Source organism: Heptranchias perlo, chromosome 1 (assembly GCF_035084215.1).
Source record: "Heptranchias perlo isolate sHepPer1 chromosome 1, sHepPer1.hap1, whole genome shotgun sequence".
Taxonomy (NCBI): Eukaryota; Metazoa; Chordata; class Chondrichthyes; order Hexanchiformes; family Hexanchidae; genus Heptranchias; species Heptranchias perlo.
Window position 1 is genome coordinate 551,141 of NC_090325.1, and position 16,506 is coordinate 567,646.

The following is a 16,506-nucleotide window of genomic DNA, read 5'->3' on the forward strand; positions in this document are numbered from 1 at the left end:
AAGTGGGCGTGTTGGAGCCGGGCTCCCGACCCGCTCCGGGATTCCCTGATTTTCGGAGCCCCCCCACCAGGAACGCACCAGATAGCGGGTGCGAATATCGAGCCCCTTGCGTCCACATCGCAACTTGCTTGTCCACCTATCTTTGTATCATCTGCAAATTTGGCCACAAGACACTCTGTTCCTTCATCCAAGTCATTGATATATATTGTAAATAGTTGAGGCTCCAGCACTGAGCCCTGCGGCACCCCACTGGTTGCAGATTGCCATTTTGAAAATGACCGTTTTATCCCAACTCTTTGCTTTCTGTTAGTTAGCTAATCCTCAATCCATGCCAGTATATTACCCCCAACACCATGAGCTCTTATCTTGAGCAGTAATCTTTTATGTGGCATCTTATCAAATGCCTTTTGGAAATCCAAATATACGGCATCCATTGGTTCCCCTATATCCACCCTGCCCGTTACTTCCTCAAAGAACTCCAATAAATTTGTCAGACATAATTTCCCCTTCATAAAACCATGTTACTTGGTTTTCCAATCTGCTGGGACCTTTCCAGAATCTCGTGAATTCTGGAAGATTACAACCAATGCATCCACTACCTCTGTAGCCACTTCCTTTAAGACCCTCGGATGCAAGTCATCAGGTCCAGGGGACTTGTCAGCCTTTAGACCCATTAATTTACCTAGTACTTTTTCTCTAGTGATAGTGATTGTTTTTAGTTCCTCCCTCCCCTTTGCCCCTTGATTTTCTGCTATTATTGGTATATTATTATCTGCTGTGAAGACAGATACAAAATATCTGTTCAATTCCTCTGCCATTTCCTTGTTTTCCATTATTATTTCCCCAGTCTCATCCTCTAAGGGACCAATGTTTACTTTAGCTACCCTCTTCCTTTTTATATACTTGTAGAAGCTTTTACTGTCAGTTTTTATATTTCTTGCTAGTTTACTCTCATCATTTATTTTCTCCCTCTTTATTATTCTTTTAGTCATTCTTTGCTGGTTTTTAAAGTTTTCCCAATCTTCAGGCTTACCAGTAATCTTTGCCATGTTGCATACTTTTTCTTTTAACCTGATACCATCCTTGACTTCCTTAGTTAGCCATGGTTGGTTCACCCTTTCTGTGGAGTCTTTCCTCCTCACAGGGATATATTTTTGTTGCAAGTCATAAAATATCTTTTTAAATGTTTGCCACTGCTTATCCACCATCATACCATCTAATCTGTTTACCCAGTCCACTTTCGCCAATTCCACCCTCATTCCTTTATAATTCCCCTTATTTAAATTTAATACAGTAGTTTCAGACACAAGATCCTCGCTCTCAAACTGGATGTGAAATTCTATCATGTTATGATCACTGTTTCCCAAGGGATCCTTTACTTTGAGATCATTAATTAATCCTGTTTCGTTACCCATTACCAGATCATAAATGGTCTGTTCCCTGGTTGGTTCCCCGACGTATTGGTCTAAGAAACAGTCCCGAATACACTCCATGAACTCCTCCTCAGGGCTATTTTTGCCAATTTGATTTGTCCAATCTATGTGAAAGTTAAAATCGCCCATGATTATTGCATTACCTTTTTTACAAGCCCCCCTATTTCCTGATTAATATTTTGCCCGACAGTGTAGCTACTGTTAGGGGGCCTATATACTACTCCCACCAGTGATTTCTTTCCCTTGCTATTTCTTACCTCCACCCAAATTGATTCGACATCTTGATCTTCTGAGCCAAGATCATTTCTCACTATTATACCAATTTCATCCTTTATTAACAGAGCTACCCCACCACCTTTACCTTTTTTTCCTATCCTTCCGAAATGTTAAATAACCCTGAATATTTAGCTCCCAACCTTGGTCACCTTGCAACCACGTCTCTGTAATGGCCTCGAGATCATACCCATTTGTTTCTATTTGTGCCATCAATTCATCAATCTTATTACGAATGCTGCGCACATTCAGATAAAGAACCTTTAATTTTGTCTTTTTACCAATCTTTCCTACCCCGGCCCCATTTGCTCGTGCACTCTGATGTTTGTCCACTCTGTCCCTTCCTGACACACCATGTTTATCATTACCCCCATCACTTTCCTGGACTACTTCCTTGTCCTTTCTCTTTATCAATCTAAACTTCGCCCCACCTGAGCCCTCCCCCCCTCTATTTAGTTTAAAGCCTTCTCTACCGCCCTAGTTATTCAGTTTGCCAGAACACTGGTCCCAGCATGGTTCAGGTGAAGCCCGTCCCAACAGAACAGCTCCCTCTTTCCCCAGTACTGGTGGCAGTGCCCCGTAAATCGAAACCCACTTCTCCCACACCAATCTTTGAGCCACACATTCATCTCTCTGATCTGATTTACCCTGTGCCCAATTTGCTTGTGGCTCAGGTAATAATCCGGAGATTATCACCTTTGTGGTTCTGCTTTTTAATTTAGTCCCTAGCTGCTCAAACTCTCTCAGCAGAACCTCTTTCTTAGTCCTACCTATGTCGTTGGTACCTACGTTGACCCCCCCCTCGGTAAACCCCCTCCCCCCCCCCTCGGTAAACCCCCTCCCCCCCCCCTCCCCCCCCTCGGTAAACCCCCTCCCCCCGCCCCCCCCCCTCGGTAAACCCCCTCCCCCCCCCCTCGGTAAACCCCCCCCCCCCCCCCCTCGGTAAACCCCCTCCCCCCCCCCCTCGGTAAACCCCCTCCCCCCCCCTCGGTAAACCCCCTCCCCCCGCCCCCCCCCCTCGGTAAACCCCCTCCCCCCCCCTCGGTAAACCCCCTCCCCCCGCCTCGGTAAACCCCCTCCCCCCCCCCTCGGTAAACCCCCTCCCCCCCCCCTCGGTAAACCCCCTCCCCCCCTCGGTAAACCCCCTCCCCCCCCTCTCGGTACACCCCCTCCCCCCTCGGTAAACCCCCTCCCCTCTCGGTACACCCCCCCCCCCCCTCCGCCCGCCCCCCCCCCTCGGTAAACCCCCCCCCCTCGGTAAACCCCGCCCCCCGCCCCCCCCCTCGGTAAACCCCCCCCGCCCGCCCCCCCCCTCGGTAAACCCCCCCCGCCCGCCCCCCCCCTCGGTAAACCCCCCCCGCCCGCCCCCCCCCCTCGGTAAACCCCCTCCCCCCCCGCCCCCCCCCTCGGTAAACCCCCCCCGCCCGCCCCCCCCCCTCGGTAAACCCCCTCCCCCCCCGCCCCCCCCCTCGGTAAACCCCCTCCCCCCCCGCCCCCCCCCTCGGTAAACCCCCTCCCCCCCTCGGTAAACCCCCTCCCCCCCCCCTCGGTAAACCCCCTCCCCCCCCCCTCGGTAAACCCCCTCCCCCCCCCCCCCTCGGTAAACCCCCTCCCCCCCCCCCTCGGTAAACCCCCTCCCCCCGCCCCCCCCCCTCGGTAAACCCCCTCCCCCCCCCTCGGTAAACCCCCTCCCCCCCCCTCGGTAAACCCCCTCCCCCCGCCTCGGTAAACCCCCTCCCCCCCCCCTCGGTAAACCCCCTCCCCCCCTCTCGGTACACCCCCTCCCCCCTCGGTAAACCCCCTCCCCCCCCTCTCGGTACACCCCCTCCCCTCTCGGTACACCCCCCCCCCCCCTCCGCCCGCCCCCCCCCCTCGGTAAACCCCCCCCCCTCGGTAAACCCCCCCCCCCGCCCCCCCCCTCGGTAAACCCCCCCCGCCCGCCCCCCCCCTCGGTAAACCCCCCCCGCCCGCCCCCCCCCTCGGTAAACCCCCCCCGCCCGCCCCCCCCCCCTCGGTAAACCCCCTCCCCCCCCGCCCCCCCCCTCGGTAAACCCCCCCCGCCCGCCCCCCCCCCTCGGTAAACCCCCTCCCCCCCCGCCCCCCCCCTCGGTAAACCCCCTCCCCCCCCGCCCCCCCCCTCGGTAAACCCCCTCCCCCCCCCCTCGGTAAACCCCCTCCCCCCCCCCTCGGTAAACCCCCTCCCCCCCCCCTCGGTAAACCCCCTCCCCCCCCCCCTCGGTAAACCCCCTCCCCCCCCCCTCGGTAAACCCCCTCCCCCCCCCCTCGGTAAACCCCCTCCCCCCCCCCTCGGTACGCCCCTCCCCGCTCTGCTGACTAATCAAATCCACCTCACCCCTTCCTGCACCAAATTCCCAATTACAGACTTTGCCGAAACCAGACTCCGTCGATAGCGCGTTAGCAAAACCCTTCTGAATTGATGCTGGCTCGGATGCCAATCACCTGAGTCAGCCCCAACAGATGGTAGATTACCAGTTCTAACCAGTCACCTAATTAACTAGATTTGAGAGGAGATTTGATCGAGGTGTTCAAAAATCATGAAGGGTCTGGACAGAGTAGATGGAGAGAAACTGTTCCCATTGGTGGAAGGGTCAAGGACCAGAGGACACAGATTTAAGGTGATTGGCAAAAGAACCAAAGGTGACATGAGGAAAAACTTTTTTTTTTACCCAGCGAGTGGTTATGATCTGGAATGCACTGCCCGAGGGGGTGGTGGAGGCAGATTCAATCATGGCCTTCAAAAGGGAACTGGATAAATACTTGAAAGGAAAAAAAATTGCAGGGCTACGGGGAAAGGGCGGGGGAGTGGGACCAGCTGGATTGCTCTTGCATAGAGCCAGCATGGACTCGATGGGCCGAATGGCCTCCTTCTGTGCTGTAACCTTTCTATGATTCTAAAAGTTTCCCCACCAACAACGTTTGGCTGACTGGCCTGTGGTTGCTGGGTTTATCCCTCTCCCCAAGGGTGTAACATTTGCAATTCTCCAGTCAAAATCCTGGAACTCCCTTCCTAACAGCACTGTGGGAGAACCTTCACCACACGGACTGCAGCGGTTCAAGAAGGCGGCTCACCACCACCTTCTCAAGGGCAATTAGGGATGGGCAATAAATGCCGGCCTCGCCAGCGACGCCCACATCCCATGAACGAATAAAAAAAAGTGCTCTGGCACCATCCCCCTATCGATGTGCTGCTGAGGTTTTCTTTTATTGTTGAGTGTCTTTTTTTTTAGGTCTTTAATTTATTTCCAGTTAAGTTTAATTAATGTAGTAATTCGAGGCCAAGCAGGGCAGCTCAGACCCATCAAATGCACATCCTGTGCCATATGGGAACTCCAGGACACTTCCCGTGTCCTGGACCACCACAGGTGCAGGAAGTGTCAGCAGCTGGAGGAGCTCGAGCTCCGGGTCTCAGACATTGAGCAGCGGCTGGAGTATCCGCGAGGCTGAGAGTTTCGTGGACAGCACGTCTCAGGAGGTGGTCACCCCGCAGATTAAGAGACTGCAGGCAGAGAGGGACTGGGTGACCGCCAGGCAGATAAGGAGGACCAGGCAGGTAGTTCAGGAATCCCCCGAGTGCATCTCACTCTCCAACCAGTGTTCAGTTCGAGTGGCTCAGATGTACCGGGGTGGGGGGATGAGAAAGGTCAGGAGATCAATAGTGATCGGGGATTCTATGGTTAGGGGAACAGACAGGCGTTTCTGCGGCTGCAGACGTGATTCCAGGATGATATGTTGCCTCCCTGGTGCCAAGGTCAAGGGTATCACTGAGCGGCTGCAGAACATTCTGGGTGGGGGGCGGTGAACAGCCAGAGGTCGTGGTCCATATTGGTACCAACGACATCGGTAGAAAGAGGGATGAGATCCTGCAGGAAGAGTTTAAGGAGTTAGAAAAGAGATTAACAAGCAGGACCTCAAGGGTAGTGCAACGGGTGGATTCACTGTGGAGCATCCGTGATGCTGAGACTATCGTGGATAGCACGTTCAGTGAGGTGGTCACACTGCAGGTAAAGATTACACAGGCAGAAAGGAAATGGGTGACCGCCAGGCAGAGTAAAAGGACGAGGCAGGTAGAGCAGGAGTCCCCTGGGACCATCTCCCTCTCAAACAGATATACCGCTTTGGATACTGTTGGGGGAGATGGCTTATCATGAGGCAGGTTCGGGGCACCACGGGTGGCTCTGCTGCACAGGAGGGGAGGAAGAAGAGTGGCAGGGCTATAGTGATCGGGGATTCAATTGTAAGGGGAACAGATAGGCGTTTCTGCGGCCGCAAACGTGACTCCAGGATGGTATGTTGCCTCCCTGGTGCTAGGGTCAAGGATGTCACGGAGCGACTGCAGGGCATTCTGGAGGGGGAGGGTGAACAGCCAGTAGTCGTGGTCCATATCGGTACCAACGACATAGGTTAAAAAAAGGGATGAAGTCCTGCAAGGTGAATTTAAGGAGTTAGGAGATAAATTAAAAAGCAGGACCTCTAAGGTAGTGATCTCAGGATTACTCCCAGTGCCACGTGGTAGTGGGCATAGGAACAGGAGAATAGACAGGATGAATGCGTGGCTGCAGGGATGGTGTAGGAGGGAGGGATTTAGATTCCTCGGACATTGGGACTGGGTCTGGGGAAGGTGGGACCTGTACAAGCGTGACGGGTTACACCCGAGCAGGACCGGGACCAATGTCCTCGCGGGGGTGTTTGCTCGTGCTGTTGGGGAAGGTTTAAACTAGAGTGGCAGGGGGATGGGAACCTGAGCGGGGAGTCAGAAGGGAGTAAAGTTGAGAGCAGCAAGAGAGGGGAAGACCCAGGGGAAATTTACAATACAAATAGTACAAACAGTTGTTCAAGAACAAGTGAAAGGGAAAAGCGTAGAGCAGCGGAAAGAAAGTGTACTTTAGGCACGACAGATAAAATAAAAACTAGAAGGCGTAAGGCGATGAACCCAGCATCAAAGCTGTGGCAGGGGGTTGGGAACCTGAGCAGGGAGACAGAGGAAAGCGTGTCAGGAAGGGACAGAAGGTATGGAGTAAAAGGTAAAGTGTTAAAAAAGGAAAAAGCAGGAACTAAGTGTCACAAAACATATTTGAAAGTTCTTTATCTGAATGCACGTAGCATTCGTAATAAAATGGACGAGTTAACGGCACAAATAACGACATATGGGTATGATCTTGTGGCCAATACAGAAACATGGCTGCAGGGTGACAACAACTGGGAATTAAATATGCCAGGGTATTTAACAATCAGGAAGGACAGGCAGGAAGGAAGGGGAGGTGGGGTGGCTAAGTTAATAAAGGAAGTAATCACTGTAATACAGAGAAATGATATTGGGACAAAGGATCAGGATAATGAAACAGTTTGGGTAGAGATAAGGAATAATAAGGGGAAAAAAAACACTCGTGGGCGTAGTATATAGGCCTCCTAATAGTTGCAACTCTGCTGGAAGAAGTATTAATCAGGAAATAGTCGGGGCATGTAATAAGGGAACAGCTATAATTATGGGGGATTTTAACTATCATATTAACTGGACAAATCAAATTGGGCAGGGCAGCCTTGAGGAAGAGTTTATTGAGTGTGTTAGAGATGGATTTCTTGAGCAGTATGTAACTGATCCTACAAGGGGGCAGGCAACCTTGGACCTGGTCCTGTGTAATGAGCCAGGATTAATTAATAATGTCCTAGTTAAGGATCCGCTTGGAATGAGTTACCATCACATGGTTACATTCCATATCCAATTAGAGGGTGAGAAGGTTGGTTCTCAAACAAGCGTACTGAGCTTGAATAAAGGAGACTATGATGGTATGAGAGCAGAATTGATTAAAGTGGACTGGGAAAATAGATTAAAGGGTAAGACGGTACATGAGCAGTGGTGTTCATTCAAGGAGTTATTTTACAACTTTCAAAAAATATATATTCCACTGAGGAAAAAAGGGTGTAAAAGAAATGACAGCCATCCGTGGCTAAGTAAAGAAATTAAGGATAGTATCCGACTAAAAACAAGGGCATATAAGGTAGCCAAACTTAGTGGGAGGATAGAAGATTGGGAAGTCTTCAAAAGACAGCAAAAAGTAACTAAAGGATTGATTAAGAAAGGGAAGATAGATTATGAAAATAAATTAGCAAAAAATATAAAAACAGATTGCAAGAGTTTCTACAGTTATATAAAAAGAAAAAGGGTGGCTAAGGCAAACGTAGGTCCCTTAGAGGAGGAGACCGGGAAATTAATGGTGGGAAACATGGAGATGGCAAAAATGCTGAACAAATATTTTGTTTCAGTCTTTACGGTAGAGGACACTAAGAATATCCCAACACTGGACAAACAGGGGGCTCTGGGGGGCGAGGAACTAAATACGATTAAAATCACAAAGGAATTGGTACTCAGTAAAATAATGGGACTCAAGGCGGATAAATCCCCTGGATCTGATGGCTTACATCCGAGGGTCTTGAGGGAAGTGGCAGTAGGGATTGTGGATGCTTTGGTAATAATTTTCCAAAATTCTCTGGACACGGCAAAGGTCCCAGCAGATTGGAAAACTGCTAATGTAACACCCTTATTTAAAAAGGGTAGTAGGCAGAAGGCTGGAAATTATAGACCAGTTAGCTTAACATCTGTGGTGGGTAAAATTTTGGAGTCTATTATTAAGGAGACAGTAGCAGAACATTTGGATAAACATAATTTAACAGGACAAAGTCACCATGGCTTTACGAAGGGGAAGTCATGTCTGACAAATTTGCTTGAGTTCTTTGAGGACATAACATACAGGGTGGATAAAGGGGAACCAGTGGACGTAGTGTATTTAGACTTCCAGAAGGCATTCGACAAGGTGCCACATAAAAGATTATTGCTCAAGATAAAGAATCACTGGATTGGGGGTAATATTCTGGCATGGGTGGAGGATTGGTTATCTAACAGGAAGCAGAGAGTTGGAATAAATGGTTCATTCTCGGATTGGCAACCAGTAGCCAGTGGTGTTCCGCAGGGGTCGGTGCTGGGTCCCCAACTCTTTACAATCCATATTAACGATTTGGAGGAGGGGACCGAGTGTAACATATCAAAGTTTGCAGATGATACAAAGGTGGGAGGGAAAGTAGAGAGTGAGGAGGACATAAAAAACCTACAAGGGGATATCGACAGGCTGTGTGAGTGGGCGGAGATTTGGCAGATGCAATACAATATTGGAAAATGTGAGGTTATGCACTTTGGCAGGAAAAATCAGAGAGCAAGTTATTATCTTAATGGCGAGAAACCGGAAAGTACTGCAGTACAAAGGGATCTGGGGGTCCTAGTGCAAGAAAATCAAAAAGTTAGTATGCAGATGCAGCAGGTGATCAAGAAGGCCAACGGAATGTTGGCTTTTATTGCTCGGGGGATAGAATATAAAAACAGGGAGGTATTGCTGCAGTTATATAAGGTATTGGTGAGACCGCACCTGGAATACTGCATACAGTTTTGGTGTCCACACTTAAGAAAAGACATACTTGCTCTCGAGGCAGTACAAAGAAGGTTCACTCGGTTAATCCCGGGGATGAGGGGGTGGACGTATGAGGAGAGGTTGAGTAGATTGGGACTCGACTCATTGGAGTTCAGAAGAATGAGAGGCGATCTTATTGAAACATATAAGATTGTGAAGGGGCTTGATCGGGTGGATGCGGTAAGGATGTTCCCAAAGATGGGTGAAACTAGAACTAGGGGGCATAATCTTAGAATAAGAGGCTGCTCTTTCAAAACTGAGATGAGGAGAAACTTCTTCACTCAGAGGGTGGTAGGTCTGTGGAATTTGCTGCCCCAGGAAGCTGTGGAAGCTACATCATTAAATAAATTTAAAACAGAAATAGACAGTTTTCTAGAAGTAAAGGGAATTAGGGGTTACGGGGAGCGGGCAGGAAATTGGACAGGAAGCTGAGTTCGGATCGGTCACTGCCCTGTGGGTAGCGGAGAGGGCCCAGGGGCTGAGTGGCCGGGTCCTGCTCCTACTTCTTGTGTTCTTTAGATTTGTGGTTGCGATCAGATCAGCCATGATCTTATTGAATGGCGGAGCAGGCTCGAGGGGCCGATTGGCCAACTCCTGCTCCAATTTCTTATGTTCTTATGTAACAGGGTACTTTCTAAATGGTAAAAAGTTAAAAACAGTGGATGTCCAAAGGGACCTCGGGCTTCAGGTACATCGATCATTGAAGTGTCATGAACAGGTGCAGAAAATAATCAAGAAGGCTGATGGAAAGCTGGCCTTTATATCTCGAGGACTGGAGTACAAGGGGGCAGAAGTTATGCTGCAGCTATACAAAACCCTGGTTAGACCGCACCTGGAGTACTGTGAGCAGTTCTGGGCACCGCACCTTCGGAAGGACATATTGGCCTTGGAGGGAGTGCAGCGTAGGTTTACTAGAATGATACCCGGACTTCAAGGGTTAAGTTATGAGGAGAGATTGCACAAATTGGGGTTGTATTCTTTGGAGTTTCGAAGGTTAAGGGGTGATCTGATCGAAGTTTATGAGATGTTCAGGGGAACAGATAGGGTGGATAGAGAGAAACTATTTCCGCTGGTTGGGGATTCTAGGAGTAGGGGGCACAGTCTAAAAATTAGAGCCAGACCTTTCAGGAGTGAGATGAGAAAACATTTCTACACACAAATGGTGGTAGAAGTTTGGAACTCTCTTCCGCAAACGGCAATTGATACTAGCTCAATTGCTAAATTTAAATCTGAGATAGATAGCTTTTTGGCAATCAAAGGTATTAAGGGATATGGGCCAAAGGCAGGTCTCTGGAGTTAGATCACAGATCAGCCATGATCTTATCAAGGGGCTGAAAGGCATACTCCTTTTCCTATGTTCCTATGTAGTAATCTCCGGATTACTCCCAGTGCCACGGGCTAGTGAGTATAGAAATAGGAGGATAGAGCAGATGAATGCGTGGCTGGAGAGATGGTGCAGGAGGGAGGGCTTTCGATCCCTGGGGCAGTGGGAGCAGTTCTGGGGGAGGTGGGACCTGTATAAGCCAGACGGGTTGCACCTCAACAGAACTGGGACCAATATCCTTGCGGCGAGGTTTGCTGATGGGGAGGGTTTGAACTAACTTGGCAGGGGGATGGGCACCTGAGAGGAGATTCAGAAGGAAGGAATCAGAGCTGGAGGTGGAAGACAGAAAAGTACGAAGTGAAATTGGAAGGCAGCGGAAGCGAAGACCAGCAGCAAATAAAGTCAAAATAGGAAAAAATATTAAAAAGGCAAAATTAAAGCACTTTATCTGAATGCACGCAGCATTCGCAACAAGGTAGATGAATTGACGTAAATGGGTATGATCTAATTGCCGTTACGGAGATGTGGCTGCAGGGTGACCCAGGATGGGAACTGAATATTCAAAGATATTCAGCATTTAGGAAGGACAGGCAAAGAGGAAAAGGAGGTGGGGTAGCGCTGTTAATAAAGGATGAGATCAGTACAATAGTGAGAAAGGATCTTGGCTCAGAAGATCAAGATGTAGAATCAGTTTGGGTGGAGCTAAGAAACAGCAAGGGGCAGAAAGCATTGGTGGGAGTTGTTTATAGGCCTCCAAACAGTAATGGTAATGTAGGGCACGGTATAAAGCAGGAAATTAGAAGTGCATGTAACAAGGGTAATACAGTAATCATGGGGGACTTTAATCTACATATAGATTGGGCAAACCAAATTTGCACTAATACTGTGGAGGACGAAATCCTGGAATGTATACAAGATGGTTTTCTAGATCAGTATGTTGAGCAACCAACTAGGGAACAGACTATTTTAGATCTAGTATCGTGCAATGAGAAAGGGTTAATCAATAATCTTGTTGTAAAGGAGTCTTAGGGAAGAGTGACCATAATATGATAGAATTCTTCATTAAGTTTGAACGTGATGTAGTTCAATCCGAAACTAGAGTCTTGAATCTAAACAAAGGAAACTACGAAGGTATGAGGTGCAAGTTGGCTGTGGTTGATTGGGGAACTACATTAAAAGGTTTGATGGTAGACAGGCAATGGCTAGCATTTAAAGAATTAATACATAATTTGCAACAAATATACATACGAACATACGAATTAAGAGCAGGAGTAGGCCATTCGACCCCTCGAGCCTGCTCTGCCATTTGATAAGATCATGGCTGATCTGATTGTGACCTCAACCCTACTTTCCCGTCCACCTACTATAACCTTTGACTCCCTTGTTAATCAGGAATCTCTCTAACTCAGCCTTAAAAATAGTCAGTGACCCTGCCTCCACCGCTCTCTGGAGAAGGGAGTTCCACAGACTCACGACCCTCTGAGAGAAAAAGATTCTCCTCATCTCCGTCTTAAATGGGAGACCCCTTATTTTTAAACTGTGTCCCCGAGTTCTAGTCTCTCCCACAAGGGGAAACATCCTCTCAGCATCTACCCCTTCTAGTCCCCTCAGGATCTTATATGTTTCAACTTGTCCAACCTTTCCTCATAAGATAACCCCCTCATCCCAGGAATCAGTCGAGTGACCCTTCTCTGAACTGCCTCCAAAGCAATTATGTCCTTTCTTAAATAAGGAGACCAAAACTGCACACAGTATTCAAGATGTGGTCTCACCAATGCCTTGTACAACTGTAGTAAAACATCTCTACTTTTATATTCCATTCCCCTTGCATTAAATGACAACATTCCATTTGTCTTCCTAATCACTTGCTGTACCTGCAGACTAACTTTTTGTGATTCATGTACCAGGACACCCAGATCCCTCTGTACCTCAGAGTTCTGTAATCTCTCTCCATTTAAATAATATACTGCTTTTCTATTCCTCCTGCCAAACTGGACAAGTTCACATTTTCCCACATTGTACTCCTTAATATATATTCCTTTAAGGCACAAAAAAACAACAGGAAAAGTGGTCCAACCGTGGCTAACAAGAGAAATTAAAGATAGTATTAAATCAAAGGAAGAGGCAGATAAAGTTGCCAGAAAAAGCAGTAAGCCTGAGGATTGGGAGCATTTTAGAATTCAGCAAAGCAGGACCAAGAAATTGATAAAGAAAGGGAAAATAGAATGAGAGTAAACCAGCGAGAAACATAAACATAAACATGGACTGTAAAAGCTTTTAAAGGTATGTAAAAAGGAAAAGACTGGCAAAGGCAAATGTGGGTCCCTTACAGACAGAGACGGGAGAATTTATAATGGGGAATAAGGAAATGGCAGAGAAATTAAATAAATACTTTGTACCTGTCTTCATGGAAGAAGACACAAAAAACCTCCCAGAAAGAAATTAGTATTAGTTAAAAAGTAGTATTGGAGAAATTAATGGGACTGAAAGTTGATAAATCCCAAGGACCTGATGATCGACATCCCAGGGTTTTGAAAGAGGTGGCTATACAGATAGTGGATGCATTGGTTGTCATCTTCCAAAATTCTATAGATTCTGGAACAGTTCCTGCAGATTGGAGAGTAGTAAATGTAACCCCACTATTTGAGAAAGGAGGGAGAGAGAAAACAGGGAATTACAGACCGGTTAGTCCATTAGTAGGGAAAATGCTAGAATCTATTATAAAGGATGTGATAACAGGACACTTAGAAAATAATAATAGGATTTGGCAGAGTCAACATGGATTTATGAAAGGGAAATCATGTTTGACAAACCTATTGGAGTTCTTTGAGGATGTAACTGGTAGAATAGATAGGGGAGAACCAGTGGATGTGGTGTATTTGGATTTTCAGAAGGCTTTCGATAAGGTCCCACACAGGAGGTTGGTGTTAGAGCACATGGGATTGGGGGGAATATACTGGCATGGATTGAGAATTGGTTGACAGGCAGAAAACAGAGAGTAGGAATAAACGGGTCTTTTTCCGGGTGGCAGGCAGTGACGAATGGGGTACCGCAGGGATCAGTGCTTGGGCCCCAGCTATTCACAATATATATCAATGATTTGGATGAGGGAACCAAATGTAATATTTCCAAGTTTGCAGATGACACAAAACTATGTGGGAACATGAATTGTGAGGAGGATGCAAAGAGGCTTCAAGGGGATATAGACAGACTAAGTGAGTGGGCAAGAACATGGCAGATGGAATATAATGTGGGAAAATGTGAAGTTATCCACTTTGGTAGGAAAAACAGAAATGCAGAGTATTTTTTAAATGGTAAGAGATTGGGAAATGTTGATGTTCAAAGGGACCTGGGTGTCCTTGTACACCAGTCACTGAAAGTAAACATGCAGGTGGAGCAAGCAGTTAGGAAGGCAAATGGCCTGTTGGCCTTTATTGCAAGAGGATTTGAGTACAGGAGTAACGATGTCTTACTGCAATTATACAGGGCCTTGGTGAGACCGCACCTGGAGGATTGTGTGCACTTTCGGTCTCCTTACCTAAGAAAGGATATACTTGCCATAGAGGGAGTGCAGCGAAGGTTCACCAGACTGATTCCTGGGATGGGGAGATTGTCGTACGAGGAGAGATTGAGTAGACTAGGCCTGTATTCTCTGGAGTTTAGAAGAATGAGAGGGGATCTCATTGAAACATACAAAATTCTTACAGGGCTCGACAGTAGATGCAGGGAGGATGTTTCCCCTGGCTGGGGAGTCTGGAACCAGGGGTCACAGTCTCAGGATAAGGGGTCGGCCATTTAGGACTGAGATGAGGAGAAATTTCTTCACTCAGAGGTTGGTGAATCTTTGGAATTCTCTGCCCCAGAGGGCTGTGGAGGCTCAGTCATTGAGTACATTCTAAACAGAGATCGATAGATTTCCAGATATTAAAGGCATCAAGGGATATGGGGATAGTGCAGGAAAATGGCGTTGGGGTAGAAGATCAGCCATGATCTGATTGAATGACGGAGCAGGTTTGAGGGGCCAGATGGCCGACTCTTGCTCCTATTTCTTATATTCCAAGGAGGATTGGAAGATTGTGGTCAGATCCTCTGCAATTTCCACCCTTACTTCCCTCTGTAACCTGGGATGTTTCCCATCTGGACCGGGTGACTTTTCTCCTTTGAGTGCTGCCAATCTTTTAAGCCCCTCCTCTTTATCTATTTTTATCCTCTCCAATATCACTCCTACCTCCTCCTTTACTCTACAATGGCAGCATCCTCTTCTCTAGTGAATGCCGATGTAAAGTATCCATTCAGTACCTCAGACACGCACTCTGCCCCCACAAGAAGATCTCCTTTTTGTCCCTAATCAGTCCCACCCTTCCTTTCACTGCCCTTTTACTATTTGTAGGTAATTATCAACAGAACCAGAGACGATGTGAGGGAAAAGATTCACTCAGTGAGTTGTGATGATCTGGAATTCACTGCCTGAAAGGGCGGTGGAAGCAGATTCAATAATAACTTTCAAAAGGGAATTGGATAAATACTTGAAGGGGAAAAATGTACAGGGATAAGGGGAAAGAGCAGGGGAGCGGGACTAATTGGACAGCTCTTTCAAAGAGCCGGCACAGGCACGATGGGCCAAATGGCCTCCTCCTGTTCCTGCGTAACAGGCTCGAGGGGCTGAATCGCCTCCTCCTGTTCCTGTGTAACAGGCTCGAGGGGCTGAATGGCCTCCTCCTGTTCCTGTGTTCCCAGATTTTTTTTTCTTTTCTCATATCACATCAGAGACAAATGTAGGAATAAATGAAGAGGGACACAGAACGTCAGATATTTCAAATTCAGTACGTGCAGATTGACTGACCCGTACAGGGACACTATGGCTCAGAAACAAACAGATGGGGTGGGGGGTGGGGGGTGGGGAGAGAGAGGCACGGGGGAGGGGGAGGGGGGAAAGACACCCCAGCCCTGTCTCTGGACCCACCCCAGCCCAGCCTCTGGACCCACCCCACCCCACCCCAGCCCAGCCTCTGGACCCACCCCACCCCACCCCAGCCTCTGGACCCACCCCACCCCACCCCAGCCCAGCCTCTGGACCCACCCCACCCCAGCCCAGCCTCTGGACCCACCCCAGCCCAGCCTCTGGACCCACCCCACCCCAGCCCAGCCTCTGGACCCACCCCACCCCAGCCCAGCCTCTGGACCCACCCCAGCCCAGTCTCTGGACCCACCCCACCCCAGCCCAGCCTCTGGACCCACCCCAGCCCAGCCTCTGGACCCACCCCAGCCCAGTCTCTGGACCCACCCCAGCCCAGTCTCTGGACCCACCCCTCCACCTTTCGTGCTGCCACTCACCGCCTGACCCTCCGCTGTAGAATCTGGGCTTCCTTCATTTTCTGCAGCTCTGCCATGTAGGCCATTATGCGAGTGTTGCAGGTCAGCAGGCTCTTTGCTGCCTCCAGTGCCTGCTCCCTCTGTGTACAGGCTGCCAGGAGTTTACAGGTCCCATCCCGCATCCGGATTTCATAGTCAATCTTCTTCTGGAAATCAGTGTCCTGAGAAACACAGAGCAATGTTTGTCAAAAGCTTGGCTGAAGTCTAAATAAAGTGTCACATTGTCGATTGGTGCATGAGGCTGGAGGAAAGGAACATAAGAAATAGGAGCAGGAGTAGGCCATTCGGCCCCTCGAGCCTGCTCCGCCATTCAATCAGATCATGGCTGATCTTTGACCTCAACTCCACTTTCCCGCCCGATCCCCATATCCCTTGATTCCCCCAGAGTCCAAAAATCTATCGATCTCAGCCTTGAATATATTTAACAACTGAACATCCACAGTCCTCTGGGGTAGAGAATTCCAAAGATTCACAACCCTCTGAGTGAAGAAATTCCTCCTCATCTCAGTCTTAAATGGCCGACCCCTTATCCTGAGACTATGCCCCCTAGTTCTAGACTCTCCAGCCAGGAGAAACATCCTCTCAGCATCTACCCTGTCAAACCCTCTCTGAATCTTGTATGTTT

At 48.6% G+C, this 16,506-nt stretch overlaps 1 protein-coding gene across 1 annotated transcript in view; it reads right to left on the reverse strand.

Moving 5' to 3' along the window:
- LOC137310165 (rhotekin-like) overlaps nucleotides 1-16,506 on the reverse strand; it is a 226,226-nt gene that overhangs the window by 179,248 nt on the left and 30,472 nt on the right. The window contains exon 2 of the mRNA XM_067978137.1: nucleotides 15,843-16,042. Coding sequence (XP_067834238.1) covers nucleotides 15,843-16,042 — 200 coding nt within the window. The remainder of the gene's footprint in view (nucleotides 1-15,842; nucleotides 16,043-16,506) is intronic.